The sequence below is a fragment of the Nothobranchius furzeri genome, chromosome 7 (assembly GCF_043380555.1).
Source record: "Nothobranchius furzeri strain GRZ-AD chromosome 7, NfurGRZ-RIMD1, whole genome shotgun sequence".
NCBI lineage: Eukaryota > Metazoa > Chordata > Actinopteri > Cyprinodontiformes > Nothobranchiidae > Nothobranchius > Nothobranchius furzeri.
In genome coordinates this window covers 28,578,392-28,602,904 of record NC_091747.1, presented here as the reverse complement: position 1 = coordinate 28,602,904, position 24,513 = coordinate 28,578,392, and the positions used below count along the sequence as shown (strand labels likewise).

The 24,513-nt window shown below is 40.1% G+C and overlaps 2 protein-coding genes across 7 annotated transcripts in view; both read left to right on the top strand.

Annotated features, from left to right (window-relative positions):
* The window catches only part of slc12a7b (solute carrier family 12 member 7b), a 192,529-nt gene extending 188,885 nt beyond the window's left edge, over nt 1-3,644 (top strand). For 3 of the 4 annotated variants that reach the window (XM_054751258.2, XM_054751259.2, XM_054751260.2), the window contains one exon: nt 1,699-3,644. In XM_054751258.2, coding sequence (XP_054607233.2) covers nt 1,699-1,790 — 92 coding nt within the window. In that variant the 3' untranslated portion in view covers nt 1,791-3,644. The remainder of the gene's footprint in view (nt 1-1,698) is intronic. The other variant, XR_011521039.1, reaches the window with a different exon arrangement.
* A 6,640-nt stretch (nt 3,645-10,284) lies between these two features.
* The window catches only part of LOC107374396 (uncharacterized), a 32,760-nt gene continuing 18,531 nt past the window's right edge, over nt 10,285-24,513 (top strand). For 2 of the 3 annotated variants that reach the window (XM_054738172.2, XM_054738171.2), the window contains exons 1-2: nt 21,978-22,345; nt 23,816-24,018. In XM_054738172.2, the coding sequence (XP_054594147.2) occupies nt 22,297-22,345; nt 23,816-24,018 (252 nt within the window). In that variant the 5' untranslated portion in view covers nt 21,978-22,296. Of the gene's footprint in view, nt 10,342-21,977; nt 22,346-23,815; nt 24,019-24,513 lie in introns of those variants that run through there. The other variant, XM_070553014.1, reaches the window with a different exon arrangement.

The following is a 24,513-nucleotide window of genomic DNA, read 5'->3' as shown; positions in this document are numbered from 1 at the left end:
AAACCAGCGACAACGATCTAAGTGAGACATCCTCATCTTAATCTGCTCCGGTAGGTAAATAAAATGTTTAAGATAACGTTAGCTTGATATGTTAGCTTCCGTTTCGCTAATGGTGCGTTCGCTTTCTCCTCGGAACTCCGAATTCCCGACTAGACGCGCTTTAAAGTTTGGCTTCACTTTACTAAATGCGACGGGTGATTGGGTCAAGATGAAACCAATGACAACGATCTAAGTGTGAGGCATCATCATTTTAATCTGCTCCAGCAGTTAAATAAACTGTTTAAGATAACGTTAGCTTGGTATGTTAGCTTCCATTGCTACCATTGTTATCAGCTAATGGTGCGTTCGCTTTCTCCTCGGAAATTTTAACTTCCCAGTAGGAAAAATCAAATGAAAAGAGACGGCAAAAGGAATGAAGATACACAGTAAATTTAGTTCACAGTAAAGATGTTTAATTCAGTTTAATTATCAGCTTATAAAACTACAAGGACGATGTTAAAATACAAACAGTTGAATGTTATTTATCGTGATATATATCAAATATTGTTATATATTGAGAAAAATATATATTTAATTATAAAAGAGATTTAAAATAATAAACACTCAAAAGTATCGAAAATTGGTACCGTTAAGTACCGGTATCGATTCGTAGGTACCGGGAATTAGTACCGGATCGATTCAAATGTCAAAGGTACCCATCCCAGTAGCTCATACAGAGAAGTTTGCTCAACAGCATGCAGCATGAAAATAAATCATGCATGCTGATTCTACTCGCAGATCGGAGGTGGTATGCGTAATTTCTGCTGGCCAATCAGTCCATAGTTTTACCACGGTGCCAGTCTGAACACTGGGGAGAAGGTCTGAAAACAAGTCACCTCGGAACCGAAAACGCAAATCTGACCTGTGTGTGTGAAACCAAACCGACAGTAATGTGTAAGTGTCATATATATGTCCCTTGAACCCCCCCAAGGGAGAGAACAATGGAAGGCCCTACAGTGTTATCTGTAGGGGGGTCTGGACCCATATCTTGGGGCCGTGCTTCTTTAAGCAGAACTTTCAGGAAACTGTAGCTAAACAGAAAAACCTTTATGGCTGTCATAAAGCCAACTTCTCTGGCCCCACTGGAAGTTTGTACGGGTCAAAGAGATAAGAGAAATCAAATCCATTACAACACCGTGTTTGTTCTTGTTACCAGTCCCTTTGTTTTTAGATCTCCTGAATAATGCACCAGCAGGTGGCAGCCTTTAGTTAGTTTTAACCATAGCTTCTTCACCTAAAAGCAGCACAATAACTTCTAACGCTTCTACAATTGAGTATAACTAATTCCACAATGTCAGCAACGTTTAGATAGCTCATTAAGTCACATTTCTCACAGGAAAAGCTAATAGGCTAAATCCTTCTCTTACAGTGGGTTGGTTGACATCTTGGAATATAAGCATTTGACGCATCAACATTTTCATCAGTAAGAGTATTTCTAAGTGGGCTATTGACACAACAATTCCACCAGATGTTGCCATCAAGCCAAATATTGAATTCATACAAAGAAATCAGAACAATCAAAGTTGTTGAAAACTGAAAACTAATTATAATCAGAAATATTCTCCTACACCTATGTCCTGCATGAGCTTCTGATAGAAAATAAAAACTCTAGGATTAGAAAAGCATCTTTCTGTTGCACCTTGACAATTGCTGACTTAGACATGGAGTTCCTGGAAGTTCTCCTGGAGGGTCTCAACCGTGTTCTGCTGGTGCGAGGAGGTGGCCGAGAAGTCATCACAATCTACTCTTAGTGAAGTGATGGGAGGGAGAGTTTTTATGAAAACTTCCAACAGGCTTGTTGCCATGGATACTTGTGTTCAGATAATTGTTATGGAAAGACCTCAATTTGATTTGAATGACTGTTGACTGACTAAACACCGTGATGAGGGAGGGGACTGGCATTGAGTCCGTGATTGGCTGAACACAATGTGTCCATGCTGAGCCTCAGAACCCCTTCATGATTTTGGGACTGTTTAAATCTGTTACTCAATATGAAAGCTGTTCAGCCCTTTTCTTTCCAACTTTATGTTCTTTCCCTTGTGTTGATGTTGCCATGTTAGTGGTGCTTACATAGTAAAGGCCAGTATGGTCAGCAATGAGGGGGTGAATGCGTGTGATTAGTTTGAAATCTTGTAGTTATTTTGGTAGTATTCAGTTCTGGACTGTAGAAAAACCTGCACAGAGAATACGGTTAGGAAGTTGTTGAAAAACCTACTTTTTCCTGTCTTTGCAGCTGAAAAGTGAAAAAGTCAGAGGGCATTTAGTTGAGCTGTGGTGGTGTTTGGCAGCGCTCCAATCATACATGTTGTATAGAATGTTTGGTTTCTAAGCTGCCTGGGGTTCATCTTACATACGTAGAGACGGACAGGTCCAGCTGGATCTGCTTTAATAGGACAAATAGCCATACCTAACATTTTGCTCTAAACACACACACACACACACACACACACACATGTTTCTGGTATCTGCCAAAGTGTTTGGTTGGAAAAAAATAATTGATTTTAAATATTGTTTTTATTTATTTTTTTTACTCCAGTGGCTGTTTGACAGCTTCACACAGAAAACTGGCCACCTAGAAGGGTTGCTTATGAAATTTCTTATTACCCTTCCCCATACTGTTCTGATGACAGCACTATTCGTTTTGCACAATTGGTCTTTCAGCACTTGCTTCCTTGTGCTCTTCATTTGGTTTTTAAGCTGTCAGGATTTGTTTGTCAGTGTCTGATGTTTCCACCGTTTGGATTAGTCGTGTTTTATTGTTTTCATTTTGCTTTTGTCAGCAAAAGCCTGTATTTGAGTCTCAGACGGCTAAGATGAACTGTTTTAGGAGGAAAAGTGCCTAAAGACACTGTGGACGTATGACAGAAGCATCTGAGAGCATGGTAGGTCTATTAAACTTTTTAAACGTCATATTTTATTTCCCTTTTGATGATGACATCATTTGTACCACAGTTATTTAAAATAAATTACCAAGACAGAAAAACAACTTAATGTAGGGGTATTTTAATCCATCTGATGAGTGCTACAGATAGTCAGCCAAATGAGAATGTTTAGTGCTCCTGCTTATGTCTTCATCCACAGTTTCATCCCCTACTTAGATGTGCAGAAAATAAAGTTGTGTTTTCCTGCTGCTGGGAGGGACATGACAGCTGAACTACAGTGATGGAATTTGTGTGTGTGTGTGTGTGTGTGTGTGTGTGTGTGTGTGTCGTGTTCAACGTCTGCCTGTCACACTTTACAGCTCTTTTCTCTAGTGTTTCTTACATTAACTGATGTTCTGTTACGTTCATGTGTTCATTTTGAGAAGGAGTTTAATGGAAGGAGGAAATGAGAGGTGGTTTGTGTAAGGATGGCAATGTTTGTCAAATGCAATGTTTGTCAAATGTTTTATTTATTTATTTTGCCCGACACTCAAGAAAGGCCACATGGAGAGCTGCTCATCACACAAAGGCACCTGGAACAAAGATGTTCACTACATGAAGTTCAGTGTTACTGTTTCATTTAGTCACCAGGACTAATACACACACTTACTACTATCTCATTTTGTTTTCAGGCATTTGAAAGTTGTACTGGTGATTTAATAAAGAAGGATTTGTTGTCTTTGATGTGGTTACTGAACTTTGTCCAAAAACAACCTCTGAATGATAATGCATTTTATCGCTCCTTTCTGAGTCAAAGGACTCCAAAGCACTTTACACTAGTCAGTCATTCATCCATTCACACTCTGGTCCAACATACTTGATTCAGTAGTTGAATCACCTGTGCAGCAGTTCACCAGGCTCTGCAGAAGCCTGTTAATCACCTGCTGATTGAAATCAGGTGCATTAAAACAGAGTTAAAACCAAAACATATTGGACACTGGCCCTCCAGGACCAGGATTGGGCACCCCTGCGCTAAAGTCTAACATATTATTTTCTGCTGATAGTTTTTAAATCACTCTTGATGTGGTTAAAACATGGCAGCTGAGATGGCTTGCAGAGTTGTAGGAACCTCTGGCTAAGAGTGGACATAATGCACCACATCCTCCACAAGTTTCATACAGATCTGATGTGGCATATCAGAATAAAACGCAATTTCACAAAATGACAATTTTCACTTGACAAAATGTCACTTTTTACCAAATTAAATGGTAAATTTATCAAAAATCCCTCTGATTGTGCAAAACCATTCCACCTTTGGCTAAGAGGTAACATCATACACTACATCCTCCACAAGTTTCATACAAATCTGATGCAGCATTTCAAAATTAAATGCAATCAAATCTAGATAAATAGCATTTCTTGCAGAAATGCTGTTTGAATGCTGGGTAGCTGAAACCGTAAGCTGAAGCTGCCGAATAGAAGCCTAGTGACCTAGACCAAATTCAAAATGCTCCATTGGAACCTCTGCAGCTCCTAGCAGCATTCTGGCTGGCCAATCATAGCTCTCTACAGAGGTTTCAAACACATAGAGTTGTGCTTGGGCCATAATGGTGGGTCAAGTGCTCTTATCTGCTTAGTGAACCAATCACAGCGCTTTACCTGCTTTGTGGGCCCATCAGGGCCCTCTATTTGTCTGGTGGGTGAGATGATGCAACAGAGTGAAATAAGATTGACAGCTCATTTGAAACGGATTTTACATTAGTTTTGGACTATTTGGACTTGGGTTTTATTAGAATCAAGAGCATATAGATGTATTTAAGTTCTTTATTTAGAAAAAATAATGTATTTTCGCCTTCTTTAACAACGAATAGCCTCGTTAACTGACATCCGTTTCGAATGCAGACTAACATCAAGTCTGACAGCCGAGGCATCCAACATGAGAGCTACACATCTACATTTAGCCTGGTCCTTCTGGCATCTTCTCTCCAGCACCATCTTGTTCAGGCCAGGCTCGCCATCCACCAATCACAGCCTCCTGTAAAATAACAGAGACACATTTATTTAAAATATTTACATCAGTAATTTCCAAAAGTTAAACTGAACAACATTAGGACAACCTTGGTAATGTGGATGGGAGGGGCACACAGAGTCTCTCTGAGGTGTGTGTGTGTGTGTGTCCAGTATTATATGATGTTTAAATGCTTACATCATCAGGCTGAGGCTGGAGTCTCTGGGGAATCAGGAGGTCACTGACAGGCTCTCATCAGCTCCTCTGTAGGTGGATGTAGAAGTGTGCTTTTCGGGATAAAATGAAGAAGCATAACATTTGAAAATGATATAACGTTCATATTACACATCTGTTCCACAAAAATAAACAATCAATGATGAACAAGAGTCCTGCTGAAAAGGGATACACAGCAATACAACACGAGCAAGCTATCACTGCGTCAACTTGATGAAGAAATATAAAATCAACATTGTTTTACTAATAATCACACAAAAATAAATCAGTGTGTTTAGTGCCAACCACAGCCTTAAGACGTGTTGAACGTGCCCAAGTCCATACTTATGAGGGCACCATGTGAGCACCTGTGTGTGTACACGCGCTTGTATATGTAAGGTGCCTATAGGAGCATCCAATAGAGAGTGTAAGGGGCTACAGATCTGCCCCCCAAAGATGTGTAGGAGATGGAGCTCCAAGTCCCAGAGATCCAAGAGCTGCCCCAGAGCACAGGGACCCCAAGGAAACTTCGACCAGAAAAGCCCCCGCCCCCCTCGAGAGGCGCAGAGGATTGCCCCAGGGGGCCACAACCAGCAGCCGGGAGATATCAGCGGCAAGCCCGCCTGCAGCCTCCCACCCCCCAACCGGCCGGGACCCAGGGGCGACCACCCCCGCCGGGGACCCAGCAGAGCCCAGGGACCCAGATCCCACCAGGCAGCCACCGGGATTGATCAGGCAGACGCCAAAAATCTTAAACCCCTGACCCTGGAGCCACGAACACTCAGGCAGACCAAGGCACTGCACTCCACACCAGGTGTGGCAGGGGGAGGGGAGACGAAGATGTATAGCATCAAAAGAAGTCCCAGGAGAAGGGAGGAGTCAAAGGCCCCACCTGACATATACAGTCATACACTGACTGTGACAGCAGTGTCTGTCACCTCAGGGATATTGTCTTCTGGTAATGTTTGTTTTCTGTGTTCTGTCCAGGATGACTGATTGATGCGCACACAATCAGTCTTCTGTTTATGAATGCATGTGTTAATTTTGTACTTCTATTTGAGTTACCAGTGACTTGGAGTTGCCCATGGAGTCTCACACCTGCAGCTCATCTCCTCAGGAAGCCTAATCAGCACTGCTGGGATCTACCTACTCCCAAGGGAGGGGAGATTCATGTTTATGCTTATGTTTAATTTAATGTAGATATTTTCTGTTATGAATAGGGAGGGAGTTTGTCATTATGATTTAGTTATTTGAGTTACCTGAATTGATTAGACTGGTTAGTTTGTGTGTGTGAGGATGTGTGTGTTAATTGTATGTTAATTGTTCCCCTCTTGTTTGTAGGGTGGTCTGATCAGCCACTATTTAAGTTGAACCTGGTGGGTCTGAAAGGGGATAATGTGTGTCTTGTGCTGGTGCCATTCTGACTAAAATTGAATAGGTTAAGTTCATGTTAATTTTGAAGCTTCTCCAAAATAAAATGGAGTTTTCAGACTCATCAGCAGTGCTTCTCTGGCTGGTTTGTGCAAGTCCCTGACACTGACACAGTCACACACTCCTTCCCTCATGCTCACACATACAACCAAAGACTTACAAAAATGCATGCCGGACACCCACTGATGCTCCCCATACACACCCTATTCACTCTGGTCCCGGTACTGCTGCACATGGGGCACAACCAGACGGCCAGATCTCCCTCCTAGCCTCCAGCCCCGGGAATAAACGATTAATAAAGTCTGTTAGCCTTCTTGGTCAGGAGACCACCGACAGCAAACATGAAGCTAACTTTAGCTGGCTAAGACGTGCTGGTGGACACTCTTACAGTACAGTAATATATTTATAAAACACAAACGATAAAAATGCTCAAACTTACTTGAGACCAGGGCTCGGGGGATTACCTTCCAATACAGTCCAGGGCATGCACGTGCGGGGGGGCAGAGGGTGCTTGAGCACCTGCCCCTTTTGTTCAAAGTGCCCTTTTTCCGGTCTTCCATCAGATTTTACCGTACAAAACTGTTATGCTGTGATACATATCAACAGAGGTGGAAAGTAACGAATTACATTTACTCACGTTACTGTAATTGAGTAGCTTTTTTGTAAATTTATACTTTTTAAGTTGTTTTTAAAATCTGTACTTTTACTTGAGTAAGTTTTTAAAAAAGAATTGTAATTCGCTACATTTAAATCATATCCGTTACTGAGTAAAAATAAATTAAAGGCTTAATAAATTAAAAATATTACGTGTAGCAGCGTCGGAACAGAAAGAGACCCCTGCATGAGCGCCACATCTAAACCGGGGAGGGGGGGGCTACACGCTTTATGATGAGGACAAACAGCCATTTTTACCGCAGTTTTGCTCAAAAACAAAAGTTCTGTGATCCACTCGATGTTTACCTCCTCTCTCCCTCTTCTCCTGTGGGTTGGAACCCGCACCTTCGCGCACCGGTGTGACGTCATTAGAATTCTGCTCGGTTCGGCAACCAGACTCGGTTCCGTGTTTGAAATGTGTTTCCATACCGCGCATGGGAGCGGCAAAATTACGTTTAGTGCTCCTAAGAAGCGGATTATCAGCGCTCTGCTCATAAAACAGAAGACCTGCAGGCCTCTGTGAGTTAATCCTGATACTGTTCAGGTGTAAACATTGTGCTCCATCCCTGTGTTTGAACTCAGAAGATGCTCGTTGATGCCACAGATATGTGATGATTTAGCTTGTTTCTTCATTTTAGTCCAGAATAAGAGATTAAAGTATTACAAAAGCAGTTCAGTGTAGTTAAATTGGTCATTCAAATGATTCTAACATGCTGCAGTGTGTGTGTGTGTGTGTGTGTGTGTGTGTGTGTGTGTGTGTGTGTGTAGGACTGCATAAGACAGCATGGCTTCATCAAATCCATGCATCCAGTATCTTGGCTGAAGTAATGGCTCAGGAAAATAACTTGTATTTAATAAACAATGATGTCTCTGCAGTGTTTATGATAACGTTTTATCTTATATTGGACCTATCTTTGGTCTGGGAGGTGTAACTTATCATGATGCAAGCCTTTTAAAACATGTTAAAGTGTTAAAAGAGGAGAAAAATGCATGAATTTGAAGTTCATGTTTGGAGACCAACCTTCACAGTTTGGAGGCTCACGCTGGTGAGGAGACACCGTTAGTTCTAGTAACACCTGGGCTCCCAGGGCCTGTTCTGACAGGATGGATGTTACGGGACCCTTAAGGATTCCAGTTGGATGATTGGAGGATTATTTAGGAGGACTGGAATGAACAAACTGATTTCAGTGGTGAAGGGTTAAAGGTATTGGCTCGGCATTAAAATTGTAGAAATGCAAAATAACTTCACTTTATTATCTATATAAACATGTACTGGGTCCAGTTTTTTTGTTTTATTAAGGACTTTTGTCATAAATCATTACAGAAAATCCAAATCCTCTCCTCCAGACAGTGAAGAACTGTGTTTCGCATACGTCACTCCAGCACGTAAAACAAGCTAGCTGCTGATGCTAATATTGTGAATCACTGTTATTTGTTTATGTTCATGCTCCTAATTATTACGTAAAATTGCATTTACAGCTGCAGCAAAAGGTCTGAGCCATGTGTCTATGTCCTACACGCATTTTTAAATAACAGGTCTGATCTAAAAAATAACCTACATCTATAAATCCATCTAGAACCGCACCGCTACTTCTGGACTCCAGACGAGTCCCGTTAGCATGACTGCAGCAAAACTAACCGTGTTCGCTCCGGTAAGGAAAGAACAAGTCCTTTGGGAAAGCTACGACACACACACACACACACACACACAGATATAATCTAAAAGATGATCTCTATATTTCAACATTAGAACCTCCATGACATCCTGGATTAGTGCAAACAACGAGTTGAGCTAAGGAGTTACTCCAGCATCAGGAAGATTTATTCTGGTAAATTGTTGGTTAAATATTTTCCAGAGTTATGTCAATAAATACACACAGCAGTAAAACTGTAGATTACTGAACTATATTGGGACACATGATGGAGCTAAGACCAGCTGAAAACTTGCCAGCTTAGAGCTTCCAGTGGAGCACAGAAATGAAATATTTAAGAAAAGTAAACAAACTGTACCGATTTTGGTTCTGAAGATGAACAGAATCCTCCTCTATGTCCAAATCAGGTCGCAGGTCTTCTGAGTCAAACGGTCTAAAACATGTCTGCACCTCTGGTAGTGATATCCAGCTGGCGGGGTCGAAGTTCGGTTGAACTTCTCCAGTAATCTAACATCCGTTCTCGTCGCCGTATCCCAGAGAAAAAACAAATCTGATGGACTAGTAGAGGCTTCAGAAGCTACATCTGATTGATGACACATTGTTCTCTGCTATAACGCTAACGCAGAAACAGCAGAGCCAGGCTTTGTTTACTACAGCTGTTTCAGCAGAGCTCCATGTGAAACGTCAACTGCTGCCCAGGGCTTAGACCGGAAGTTAGTTTCTGTTTTTCCTGCGCCAGTCACAAACATCAGATTTTCTTACAATTCCAGCCGTCAAAATCCAAAAACCTTTTTCATCTGAGATTTTAATACACATTTACACATGCTGTTCAAACGAATTTTGCCTCTGGCCGATATCTTTAAATGAGTGAGTGAACCCACTACCAAAGATGAACTCTGCTAACTTTAAAAATCAGCTGCTCTAAATAAGCATTCAGGGAAAAGTCATGAGCTTGTGACTATAACCTAATTTATGTTACTAGTTTGCAGTGTAACTGCCTTTGTACTTCAATATGCATATTTGTTCATTTAATTTAAAAAACGGCCACTTTGACATTTATACCCCATTGTCTTTTTTTAACTATTCAGAAGAGCCCGTCCTTGCACAGTCAAAAAAGTAACTAAGTAACTTTTACTCTGACTACATTTGAAATAAGCTACTTTTTACTTTTACTTGAGTACATTTTGAGGCAGGTAATTTTACTTGTAATTGAGTAAAATTTCATGAAAGTAATTATACTTGTACTTAAGTACAACATTTTAGTACTCTTTCCACCTCTGCATATCGACCACTAGGACCATGCGGAGGCAGCCGCCTCAAGCTGAAGCCTATTTTCCCTTAGACCCGACTACAAGCACACTGATAGGCTCTTCCGCATCTTACTAACGTGTGATTGGTTGTCCCAGCTGTCGCTCTACCTTGTAGCCATGGAGGTGACAGACCAGTGTTTTGCCTGCGGGCAGGAGTCTGCGTTCATCTACCTGTAAGTTTTTTTTCTGCCTGCTTCACATCAGCTGAATGGGTTTTAATACCTGAGCTTTTGTTTACGTGTGTTTGAGTCCGTGGTTAGTGTGTGTGGAGCAGAGTCAGGTAGCTGAATGTCTGGGACAGAAAATGAGACATGAGAGAGACTTCTCCTGAAGTGTTGAAGAAACTCACAAAGAATCACGGATGTTTCTCACTCTAGATTCTCCGGGTCATAACTTCTGAATTACTAATCGAATAAAAATAATTCAAACGGTTTCTAAAAGTACATAAAGCAAGCTTTCCAACGAGGTATTACATGATTTGATTCATGTTACTCCATAAATCGCTGTTAGAAGGAAACTAGCTTTGCAGCTCACAGAAAGAAACGGAGCGAACCGCGACGGGAGAGCGAGAACCAAAAGGAGGAGATATTCTGATCATCTTCATCAGCAGCTTTTATAAAGTTATGGAAACGTCACAAATAAAATCCACCTGGTTGGTCAGGTGTCCCAGAAGTTTGTTTCTGTAGATGGTGACATGAGGAGGGACATATTACAGTCACACTGGTTTTTATTTGAACACTCAACTGTTTACTAAATGATTCAGCTTCATTCCAGCATTATTTATACGTACAATAAATATTTATTTAGCTGAAAATATAATTTTATCAGTGCAGAATTTTATTAGCTGACTTTTTGTAATGAAATGTTTAGATTTAACCTTTTATCTGCTTATTGATCTTCATAATGCTGGTAGAAATGTAGCTACAGTTGTGAAGTAGCCTATGAGAGTTATTTTATGATACCTAGTATTTATTTTACTGTATCCCATTCTCTGGACCAGAGCATAGACCTGTGGTCACAGACAGGCTGCAGTCACTAAACTGGTAATCGTGAGGCCAGGGGTCACACTTTTTTCTGAGTGTTTGCAGTTCTGAGTTTAAATTCTGAGTTCTTTTGACATAGTTTGCTCAAGTCATTTTGAACTTCCTTTTTAGTAATAAATGTAAAGAAAATTCAAATCCTTTTTTTTTCATTTAAGCTACAGTTTTACAGACTTTAAAGATCATGTTGCCTCTGTTGCTCGTTCATGCCGCTTTGTGCTGTATAACATACGAAAGATCAGACCATACCTAACACAACATGCCACCCAGCTCCTGGTGCAATCTACTGTCATCTCCCGCCTCGATTACTGCAATGCCCTTCTAACTGGTCTTCCAGCCTGTACTTTGAGACCTCTTCAAATGGTCAAGAACGCAGCAGCGCGTCTGGTCTTCAATCAGCCAAAAAGAGCACACGTCACCAGAGCCGGATTAAATAAATGGACTACACTAGGCAGGCTGCATTTTTAGGGGCCCCCCCTCCATCGATGTTATGTAATGAATTGAAATCTGAAACTTACAAAATTTACTTATAAAAGTTCATTCACATTTTACATAGCCTAGTTTTTGGTTACAAATTGGTTGTTTGTATGCCAAAATAAGTCATGTGTTGTAGGCTGTTGCCTCTGCTGAATCAGAAATTCTGTCAATTTTCTGAGTGTGAACTTATTGTTTTGCTATTTGAACATTAATAAAATTATTTGACAAATAATTAATAAAACCAGCAACACTTACCAAGGAAACCATTTTGCATTCTCCACTCTGGGATAATCTTCAGCCTTCCAGCATCACAGGGTCTCAGTCACAGCAGAAACACGTCTAAAGAAATGTTCCTTGGTTAAGCTTCAGTCTATGTCTCCAGATTTCCTCTGTGATGCAGAAGAATATCCAATATTTTGAGAGGGATAGTTTAGTGCAAAGTACTCATCAGTTTGGTACCACTTTAAAGGATCAGATGGGTAGCTAGTTGTTAATACCCTGTCTGGGTCTAGAGGCTCCTGTAAGACTATACTGGGCTCACTTCTGGCTGGCTGCTGTTCTTCCAGTTTGTCCTTCTGTGAAGGCGCTGATGTTGACGGCGTTGGCGCTACATCGTCTTCCGCCGCATCTTCCACTGCGTCTTCGGGTTGTGTCTCCTCCGGGTCTGACTTGGGTCTGGCCTCTGGCTCTGCTGACTCGAGCATGTTCACAGCTGTGGGACGGCTGCCCGAGCAGCCCGACAGAAACTTCTGTAAAGCCCCCTGCTGTCTCTTCTTTAGTTCCTCTTCATTTTTTTTTTTACGTTTTGCCACACCCGAAAGCATCGTGAAAGTTAGCCTACTCAAAAACACCTGCTAGCTTTGTTGTGTCCCGCTCTAACTCTGACCGCTTCTCTGACGTCCTTCATTGGGTGGCGCCTTAACCCTCTGGGGTCCAGGGTGTAATTTGCTGAGAGTTTTCCTTTGTATTTCCAAAATAAAAACCATAACCACTGCCTTATGTGGTATCAATCTTTTCAGCACAACCTGGACTTTATGAATCTATACTTATTTTTTATATTTGGACATAAAGGGGTTGCATATTAGACCTTAAATCACTCAAAAACATAACATCTGAATAGGAAAAAAGTTGTTTATTTTACTGTGAAACCAACAAACATTTATGACGAATGTTTTTTATCATTTAGACTGGTAATCTAGACTGTACATTTATAAAAAATATGACTAAATATAGCAAATAACTAATTAAAAAAAATTATTAGCTCTCTAGGATCCAGAGTGTAAATCACCGTTTTTGACTCATTTTGGTTTTTCTTTTGTATTTTCTAATAAAAACAATAAATATTGCCTTATGGGGTATCATTAATTTTCAGGACAACCTGGACTATCTGAATTTATACTTATTTTATTAATTTGGCAATAATATACATGGATTTTGGAGAGAGAAGAGTGGCTCCGTCTCACGCCGAGATCTGACAGCTGCGCGGCGCCGCCCACTCCTCTTGTTGGATCTCCGAGGAGCTGCATCTCTGCCTTCATCCTCTACCTCATCATGACCCAACTCTTCTATGAGGAAGGATGGATCTGCCACATCGTCATCAACATCCTTGCTGTTTGCCTCAGACTCCGGCTGCGAGTCTCCGTCCACTTCCTCTGCTTCCAGTTCAAAAAACAGCCGTACTATCTGACCAGCCTGGTGGAAATTTATCCTTCTCATCATCCTTTATATAAGCCTAATAAAAGCCTACTAAACTGCAGCGACAATATATTTGTCCGGATCACTCCAAAATATGAAGTTTACCGTCAATATCTGTCTAATTGTTTGTTGTTACTCCGTTCGCGCCACTACTTTCCCTGCGAAGCGGCTCCTTTTTGCGCACATCTCTTTACTCGTGCAGCCTTCCTTTCTCTCTCTCAGCTACATAATGATGCTTTTTATCAACTGAATATGTGAGACTTCCACCAACAGAAAAAGGATCTCATGTTTTTGTGGGTTTTTTTATGTTCACAAGCACATTCCCTCTCACAGATTACTAAACCGCTGTTTTGACAAGTTATCAGATTGTCTAAAAATAGGTCGTTTTTTAGTTTAGTATAACTCCGCTTTTACGTTGCCTATTAACAAATTTTAAAAACTGGGGTGTAGTTTATAATCTCCTTTTTAAAGCTGAATTGAAACCGAAACTCAGGGAGGCGGAGTCTTGCTGCTACAGCGTCCCAAATCAGACCTGATCAAAAGACGCGTATACTTGTCCGTGGACCCCAGAGGTTTAATGTGACGTAGCCAATGAAACGGTCTATGGTTAAGATAAACATTGTCACTATTTTTAGTTAATTGATAGGTTATTGAAACAAATTGTAGATAGGAGTCCTAGCTACAAATCCTATCATAGGACATTTGTACATTTAATTTTTAATTTATTTATTTATAATTGTGTTCCTCTGTCTGGGCCCCATCCAGCCAATCAGGCCCTAGGCACGTGCCTACTTTGCCTTTGCGTTAATCCGGCTCTGCACGTCACCCCTCTGTTCATTGAGCTCCACTGGCTACCGCTAGCAGCACGCATCAAATTCAAATTGCTAACACTAGCGTACAAAGTCCAAGATGGTACGGCTCCCATCTACCTGAATCCTCTTGCAAAGGCTTACGTCTCGGCCCGGACGCTCCGGTCATCACAGGATCGTCGGATAGCAGTCCCTACACCACGCTCAGGACAATCCAGACTCTTCTCATGCATTGTTCCACCAATGTGGAATGACCTTCCAAGCACTACCAGAACAGGGGCTTCCTTTTCAATTTTCAAGAAATTCCTGAAGACCCTGCTCTTGATTGATTGATTGATTGATTGAATGAAACGTTTATTTGAATATAAGACAAATATTTAAAAAAATCAATGAACATAGTAGAAAAGAAAAGATATACCAAATAAAAAAGAAGTCTTTGTCCAAAGGGAGTAAGAAGAAGCAAGTGCTTATTCAATCCCACCCCTTTGTCTCACATTACTAAATTACTTTACAAGTTTACATACATACATACATACATACATACATACAAATTAATATATATATTATTACGTCACCGGCTCTCTAGGAGTGATGAGGAGACACGTAATAAAATTGGTGTGTGGGTTAAAAAAAAACAAAGGATTTATTACAAAATGATATGTTTACAATAATATACACAAAACGAAGGGGACTTATTTACAAAAGGGAGGAACGAAAAACGCCAACCCAGAAGAGGATGGGTATAAACAACCGAGAATATTAATAAAAAATTACAAAAGGGGCGATCCGAGGTCTAAGTCCAAAAACGTTCCGAAGTCTACAAGCCAAATAGTCAAATACAAATGCAAATCCAAAATCTTAATCCAAGTGAGTAATCCAAAACGAGCGAACCGAGTTTATCCAAAGAGTGAACCGAGGAGAAGAGAATAGCACACACTGTTGCCAGTATACACTAGCCAGGACCTTCTCAAAGAACTGATGGCTGAAAGCAGCTTTTAACAGCTGGTAAGTGATCAGCCATGATTTGATCCAGCTGAGCACCAGGAGACGGGCGAGGCAGAAGCCACTGAGGCCATCTTGTGGCCAAAAAGGGGCACGGCACGTAACACACACACACACACACACACACATATATATATATATATATATTAGAGCTGAAACAACTAATCGATTTAATCGATTATAATCGATTATTAAAATAGTTAACAACTTTTTTAGTCATCGATTAGTTGTTTAATAATCATATTTTACCGCATAAAGTCTATTTTTTACCACAATCTGACATCGGTTACAAGCTGTTAAATTTGCCGCCAGTGTGTGGCAGTAATGAGCCACTGATCTACCAGTGGAGCCGTAGAAGAAGAAATGAGCCAATGAGTGAAATGTGAGAAAATGGCGGAACAAGAGGAAATACGGAAGAAAAATAGAAGCGACAAAACTGAAGAGAAACCCCGGACAAAAACCTCACGAGTATGGGAGCACATTTGAGACGAAAGCATGTGGGGGCTGATGCAGCAGAGGAAGAGCACCGCGGTCAAGTGAGCCGTCATTTGGAAGAGCCAGCCCGGTAAGTAACAGAAAATAAACAAGCTGGACTTAGTGTTTTAGCTGAGTTCGTTATAGTGGATGTTAAACATGTTTTTTTGCCGCGTCAGTCTGCGGTGTTCTACTTCTGATTGACTAGATGCAATCGTGAATCTCCTCCGTGTTGTGTATCATGCGCTTGCCAAATTTAGCACGTCTGTTTATAAGAATGTTCTCGTTAAGAGAAAAACGGCACAAACCCATAACTATGTTCCTCATTCAAAAAAGGACAACTCCGCGGAGAAAAATATACAGACAAGCTGTGTCCAGGTGAATATAACGCGGCATAGTTGTACACTTTCAATTTTTAAATACAGGAGAAATTCAGAAAAAGTCATTTTTTTACTATTAAAAGGCTGTTTTACTATCTAACGCTGTAAAACGCCTCACAACACATTTTTATCATGTTTCTTAAACAGTATTACACAAAATAAACATTTTTCACATTTCTCTGGCTAATTTAAACACTCCCGACTCAAAGTAAAAACCTCATGAGCTTCTTACTTAGAGCTTTTTAATAGTAAAAATGTTTTACTTTTTTTCTGAATATCTCCTGTTGCGGGCTATTTTGTAGAACGTAACCCTCAAAATAAATGATCACTGTATATTGTTAATTAATTCAAATAATATAATATTGATTTAGTGTTGTAGTGTGTGTGCTGCTTTATTTTATATGTGTACTTATTTCAGTCTATTTGTGTTTCTTATGCAGAAAAAAACAAGCAACGATGGACAACTACATGGGGAAGAAGACACTCACCCCCCAGCAATTCATACCACTTACAAACTCTATTCTAAACATGCTGGTAAAAGACATGAGGCCACTATCCATGGTGGAAGGAGCAGGCTTCCAGCTAATGCTAAAAATTATTCTGGACTGATATTTTGCACTGTTTAGCTCATTTTATACTGCTGACTGTGTTCATGTGCAATAAAATAGATTGCAGTCAACTGCACAATTCTCTTATGTTTTTTTGTTCTTAACTGAAATGCATCCATCACTTGTATAGGTTAAATAGCTAAACAATAACAAACCGATTAATCGATTAATCGAAAAAAATAATCGACAGATTAATCGATTATGAAAATAATCGTTAGTTGCAGCCCTAATATATATATATATATATATATATATATATATATATATATATATATATATATATATATATATATATATATATATATGCAGCTACTGAGAGCATTTTGCATTAACATTTTATGGTACTATAGTGATATTTATAATAATAATAACAATGAGAATTATAACATAGACAACAGCAAAATAATAATGGCAATATCATAGTTTCCATAACCTCAGAGAACCTCATTTTCTTATCCATTAATTATCATTTTTTATACATTGATTTAAATTTGTTTATATTTGGACACTGTTTGTGTATTTTCTGCAGCCCATTCCACAGTTTCACACCACATACTGATACACAGAAACTCCTTTTAGTGGTTCTTACCCTAGGCATTTTAAAATTTTTAGTCCTTCGTAAATGATATCCCTCATCACTCTGGTTGAAGAGCTCTTCAGAGAGCATATTATTAACTAGCACCCTCCCTGCACCCGTCCCCCCTCTCTACTGTCCATTCCTTGTTCCCTCCTCTCCATGATTGATGTCAAGTTGTTGTTGTTGTTATTGTTGTTGTTAGCCTCAAGGGCAACATGCCGATTATCACTTGTAAGTCGCTTTGGACAAAAACGTCTGCTAAGTACATGAACATAAGTTGAAACCCTCTCTTGGACGTTCCGCTTCATGCATAACTCACCATTTTTTCTATCGTTAGGACTTTGGGTTTGCATCCTGAGGGCTCCCTCCCCCAGATTGATCTGGGACTGTTCCCTCACTCATGGAAGTGTTCTTTTCACTTCGCTTTTGGAGGTCAGCTTGTCTGTAAAAGGTTCATGTACCCCCCCACCCACCCCCTCCTCCCTCTCTCTTTCTTCTCTTCTTTTACCACTCTCCCCCGACGACCCCGCCACACCTGCCTTCCCCCGTCCCTACCTTCACTCTCCCGCTGTGCTGTCCTAGACACCACAGAAGACAAATACTACCATTCCCGGAAGGTAAGCTTAATGCAGATTTATATATGTATTTCACTCAATGTGAATGGACTACATATTTCTCCTCATGTCAATGAAAAAAAAAAAACGAGAGGAGTAGCAATCTTACTTTCTAACAGTATTAATTTCCATCTCCACTCTGAATTCCAAGATGGCGGTACCCTGTGTGAGTGTTGCCTTTCTGTCTCCATTCTGTCTCTTCAAGGGGAATTTCTTTTCTCACAGAGTTAGGAAACAAAATTAAACAATACAGCACTTAAAGAGAAAAGATGCCACCCAAGAGAGTATTGCAGATGGAATACGATATGGAGGATATTCGTAAGTCAATAAACAGCATGTCTGAGGAGCTGGCTAAGGTAACGCAACAGCTGTTTAAGCTCACGGAACTTTTTGAGGAAGTAAAGCTACTAAAGAAGACCATAATTGAACGGGACAAGACCATTGAAGAACTGCACGAGCCGCAGCAGGAGGGAGAAATATTGACGAAGATGCCGATCCAGAGGACACAGTCGTTGGAAGGGCAAGTGGTGCGTTTCTTGGCTGGGAAGAATGCAACTTACCTGGTGTATTTGACAAGACAGGGCTGACGTGCTGCATCAGTCACTACGTCCGCTCCGGTCGGGTTTTTTTTTTTTTTACTCCCTCTCTCTCCCTCTCACCCTCTCTATCTCTCTCAGACACACACACCTCAATCCACATTGTTTTGTTTAACTTTGTGTGGGGCAAAATGCCAAGAACATTAAGGAAAAAATCAGTTTAATCAAATTAAAATAAAAAATATATATAAAGTTGTGTCTGGTTCTAGCATTTCATATTTCCTAGTTCCTACTGCATGAGTTCAGATGTATTAATCCATGCACTCAAATATTAATGTTCTGATTTTATTGAAAAACTTGTTCTGAAATAGTTCCTTTACTATTGTGATCAAAATATTTGATCTCAATTCTGAGGCTGCTCTGTAAATAGTTTTCAAATAAACAATACACATTGCAACTTCTGATCAATCCATATCAATTTCAGACTTAAAATAATATATTGATGTAAACCACACCCACTTCCGATTAAATCACGCCCACTTCCGGGTTATGCCACGCCCATTCCGAGTACAGATACAGATACAGATAGTGGTGTACTCGCTCATCCCTAATTATTATTATGATCTTTATTAGATAATTATTTTCCTTTTCATATGTATTATATGTATTGTTATGACAGAAAAATAAATACAAATTAAAGCTGCAAGCAGCGTCGTTCGGCCCTCGCAGCTCCACACCGCTCCGGCCTGGCCGGCAGCCCGGGGCACCAGGGCACATCCGCGGAACAGAAACGTCGACCACCCCGACACCAGAAACCACTAACGGTCGCCTCGTCCGCACCTCACCCTGACTCAGCATCTCCTCTGAGCCCACCATTATATTACACGTCTCACCACTAGGGCATACTCTATCTTTACCACACTGGTGGTGTGATGACAGTGACCAACTTTAATGCTATTCTGACCATGTTTTTTAAAGTTATCGAAGGTTAAAGTTATCTAGGGGGCGCTGTGACCAACTACAGAAAAGTCCAATTGAGGTCAGCTTTGGTTGACAAAGATGGTTTTCTGTTATTTTGGCATCAATCGGACGTTGTGTGTGTTATCTAAAGCCAGTGAGCTGAAAGGGGTGGAGCTACAGGGATTTGAACCAACAACCCCATCAATGTGTTTGGTGCAGTCACGTGATGTCACAAGCCAAGTATAATGCCATTCTGACCTTGTCTTTAGAAGTTAATAAAGTTTGAACCCATCTAGGGGGCGCTGTGACCATTTACAACTAAATGCCATAGAGGTCATCAAAGATGGTTTTCTGTTAATTTGGCATCAATCAAACGTTGCATGGGTCATCTAGAGACAAAAAGCTGTAAGTGGGTGGAGTTAAAGTTAATTGAACAAGTGAGCACATGCATGTGTTGACTGCAGTTGTGTGATGACTGCCACCAAGTTTGATATAGTTTGGAGCTTTTTAGCAGAAGTTACAAAGGTTTTTTGTATCTAGGGGATGTTTGAATGGATCAAGAACTTTTTAATGGGAAGACTAATTCAAGTGAGAATTGGGAAGGTTTTATCTCAAAAGTTTCCTGTGGAAAATGGTACACCACAAGGTAGTATAGTGAGCCCTTTATTATTTTCTCTAACAATAAATAATGTTTTTAATGGTATAAAAGATGGGATGGGTTTTTCACTTTTTGCAGACGATGGGGCAATATGGAAAAGAGGGAAAAAGGTAGAGTTAATTGTAAAGAAACTTCAAGAAGCAATTGGCAAAGTGGAGGAATGGTCATACAGATGGGGTTTTAAATTCTCTGTAGATAAAACTAAGACGATTTTCTTTACAAGGAAAAAAGTAAGAGAGGATCTTAAACTTAAATTATATAGTCAAGAGTTAGAAAGGGTAAATAAATTTAAATTCTTAGGCGTATGGTTTGATGAAAGGATAACTTGGGGTGTACATATTCAGAATATAATGGATAAGAGTAAAAAGGTTCTAAATATAATGAGGTGTTTAGTTGGGAGTGAATGGGGTGCAGACAGGAAATCTATGAAGGCCATATACACTGGGATTGATCAGATCAGTATTAGATTATGGGTGTGAAGTATATAATTCAGCAGCAAAAACTACTCTTTTAAAATTAAATTCTATCCAGAATCAGGCACTGAGACTCTGTACAGGAGCATTTAAAACAACCCTAATAGCAGCTTAACAGGTAGAGATGGGTGACATGCCAATAGAAATCAGAAGAGAACAAATGGCTTTAAATTATTGGGCAAATCTTCAGGGTCAGAAAGAAGATCATCCAACACAAGACATACTAAAACCTTGCTGGGAGAAAGAAAAGAAGAAAACAAAAAGTTTTGGATGGATGATGATCAAAAAACCAGTAGAACTTAAGTTAGATCAGTTTAAAATCAGTCAAAGAGTTCCATTGCCTGCTATTCCACCATGGATTCTTCCTGAGGCGTCTGTTGATTTAACATTATTAGAGAGAAATAATAAGGATAAGTCATTCGTACTAAACTCACATACAGCACAGGATTATATCGATCACTATTATAACTTTGTAAAAATATATACAGATGCATCTAAGAATACTGTGGATCATATTGGAATAGCTTTTATTGTTCCTGAGTTTCATGTTAAAGTTAAAAAAAAGGGTAAGTGATGGATTATCAGTGTACACAGGAGAAATGCTCGCCATACTGTTCATTGGGTGGAAGAAAACAGACCATTATTCTCAGTTATTTGTTCAGACTCCAGCTCATCATTGACCAGTTTACAGTGCAGCCATTCAGAAAGCAGACCAGGCATACTCATAGAGATTCAGCAAACACTTTATAGATTAAACATGATGGGACTTACAATACATTTTTTATGGATTCCAGCTCATTATGGAATCAGAGGAAATGAAGAAGTCGATGAGATGGCTAAGGACGCAACAATAAATACATCGGTTCAGTTAAATGTTCAATTTTGTCAAAAAGAGATCAAGAGCATAATAAGGCAAGAAATGAAGAAAAAATGGCAAAAACAATGGGAGGAGGAAAGGAGGGGAAGATGGTTGTATAAAATTCAAAGAAGAGTAGGAGAAATGAGAAGCACTGGAAGGAGTAGGAGAGAGGAGGTGATCATGGCTAGACTAAGGTCTGGACATACTGGGTTAAACAATACATTATTCATAATGGGGAAACATAATACCGGGAAATGTGATTATTGTGGAGAAGACGAAACTATAGATCATGTTATATTACAATGTCAGAAATATCAGGCAGAAAGAAGGAAAATGATTCAACATCTTAGTCAGATGAAAGTGAAACTAGATCTTTTTGATTTATTGAGACAGAATTCAAAAAGTGACTGTTTGCAGATTTTATTTCGATTTTTGAAAGAGATAAGGATGTTTGGGAGACTGAGGTATATGTATATATGTATATGTGTATGTATATATGTCTCTATATATATATATATATGTATGTGTGTATGTATGTATGTATGTATGTATATATATATATATATATATATATATATATATATATATATATATATATATATATATATATATATATATATTATTTTTTGATTATTATTATTATTTTTCCCCCCATGTTTGATTTTGTTTTATGAGCGCTGTTCCAGACCACACTCCACACTAGTTGGTGGCGGTAATGCACCATTCGTTGTTTGCCAACCGCCAATGAAACACCAGAAGAAGAAGAAGAAGAAGAAGAAGAAGAAGAAGACGCCATCGAACCAGAAAAACAAGGGAAAAGGCTCTGACACCCTGAAGAAGCTACTGAACAAAGATTCTGGTCGGACCGACCGACTGTGTGCAGGGTGAAATTAGAAACGATACGGACAAATCAAAGAACAGGTTTCAGGTTCTGTGTTAGCTAAACGAGGCGGAGTTTGAGAGAAGATGATCACGGTCGAAGACATCGCTCCAGTTGGAAGTTCCGGACATCTCAGTGAGTTTACATCAATCGACCAAAAACACATAACAAGAACATTTAGTTATTGACCAAAACGTAAGTGAACGAAAATGGTTCTGCTCTTCAGACAGAACTCGAATGCCCAATCCCAATACTCGCACTGTGCCTTGCAGTCCCATTTGTGTGTGTGTGTGTGTGTGTGTGTGTGTGTGTGTGTGTGTGTGTGTGTGTGTGTGTGTGTGTGTGTTTTGTTTGTGCTTGTGTGTGGATGTGTGTGTGTGTTTGTTGTTTGTGCTTGTTTGTGGATGTGTGTGTGTGTGTGTGTTGTTTGTGCTTGTGTGTGGATGTGTGTGTGTGTTTGTTGTTTGTGCTTGTGTGTGGATGTGTGTCTGTCTCTGCGTGTGTGTGTGTGTGTGTTGTTTGTGCTTGTGTGTGTGTGTGTTGTTTGTGCTTGTGTGTGTGTGTTGTTTGTGCTTGTGTGTGTGTGTGTGTGTGTGTGTGTGTGTGTGTGTGTGTGTGTGTGTGTGTGTGTGTGTGTGTGTGTGTGTGTGTGTGTGTGTGTGTGTGTGTGTGTGTGTCTGCTTTGTCTTCTCGATCCCCAGTGAGTCGTGGAGGACGGCTGCTTATACTGAGCCAGGATTCTCTGGAGGTTTCTTCCTGTTAAAAGGGAGTTTTCCTCTCCACTGTCACTGCATGCTTGCTTAGTATGAGGATTGCTGTAAAGACTCTGCCACTAGTCAGTGACTCGATGCTATTTGCTGGGTTCCTTATATAGGAAACATTATTTCTGGTTGGCTTAATGAACTGACCTGAATTGGAATGTTTATCATGTGAAGTGCCTTGAGACGACTCTTGTCGTGATTTGGCGCTATATAAATAAACTTGAATTGAATGAAACATTTGATCCAGTTTCAATGCAGAAAAAAACATTAACTTGATTTCAAAGCTCTTTTCGTGTTAAGAATATGTTTGTTTTTCAAAACTTTCAATAAAAAGATTGTAGGGAAAATGGCGACATAACTTTAGGCCACGTGACTTCTGGGGTCAGAGCATCACTTGTGAATAGACAATGGCAACTGGATGTGGTGCTCAAGTCGTCATTTTGCTGCAGCCACATGCAGTTGGTAGGCGTGTGAGCATTGTTTTCTAACTCTTTAGTTTTGCCACTGCTGCTCAGGTGAGTTTACAGATTGGGCTGAGCTGGTAGTATCTGTGTTTGAAACAGTTTTGAGGAGCAATTAATGAATATAGATTGTATTTTAGCAAACAGAAAAAATAAGAGACTATAGCTCTTTTTCTACCCCTGCCTTGGTTTCTTTATTTTTGGCTTTGGGGAACCATAATCTTGCCCCCTGTTACATTATTATTAACTAAATCAAGTTTTGTTGATGTGTGATGAAATGGTCGGAGTAAGTTTGGGGTTTTTACTGGCTCCATCAGTAAAGAATCTTACTTTCACAAGAGAGAAAATTAAACTCTGATCATGTTTTTCATTTGTACTTTTAGGTACCACTCTTCCTCTTCCTGCACTGCGCCTTCTGGTCCCTCCTCTTCGACTGCTCTCTGCAGCGATCTGGAAGACTGTTCAGCGCAGAGACGTGGCTGATTACGGCATTCTGGAGGAGTTTGTTACTATGGTTACAGACCTGGTCCCAGAGCTACTCACAAGGAGGCAGAAGGCTCAGCTCACTCTGGGTCTCAGGGCACAGGTGGGTTTTTGATGCTTCACATTGATATTTTCACTCTAACATCTAAAACAGGGATTCCCTAAGTGTGGTGCGTGCACCCCCGGGGGTGCGCAAGGTGAAAAGTGTAATGGCCTCAAATTAATGTTTTTCACCTTCACAATAAAAATGTGTAAATAAACAAAAAAAAATCCTTTGTAATATTTAAAATAATTAAAATAACAATTGAAATCTAAATTTCTATTCAAAATCCACTTCATCTTAAAATGAATCATAGAAGAAGAATTTTTCTTCTACTACACACTGCATTTGCGCACCTAGCTTGTAGCCTCTGTCATTTTTGCAGGTATGCTTAATTGGCTGAAATCAAGGAAACTGTCAGGTGAGAATCTGAAAGTGCTGCGAGGCAACAGTGCTAACCACTGCGCCACCATGCAGCCCAAGTCTTACAGTGAGTTGTTACTGAGCGCGTGAATGCAAGCACACACACACAGTAGACTTACCACTCAGGAGGAAAGC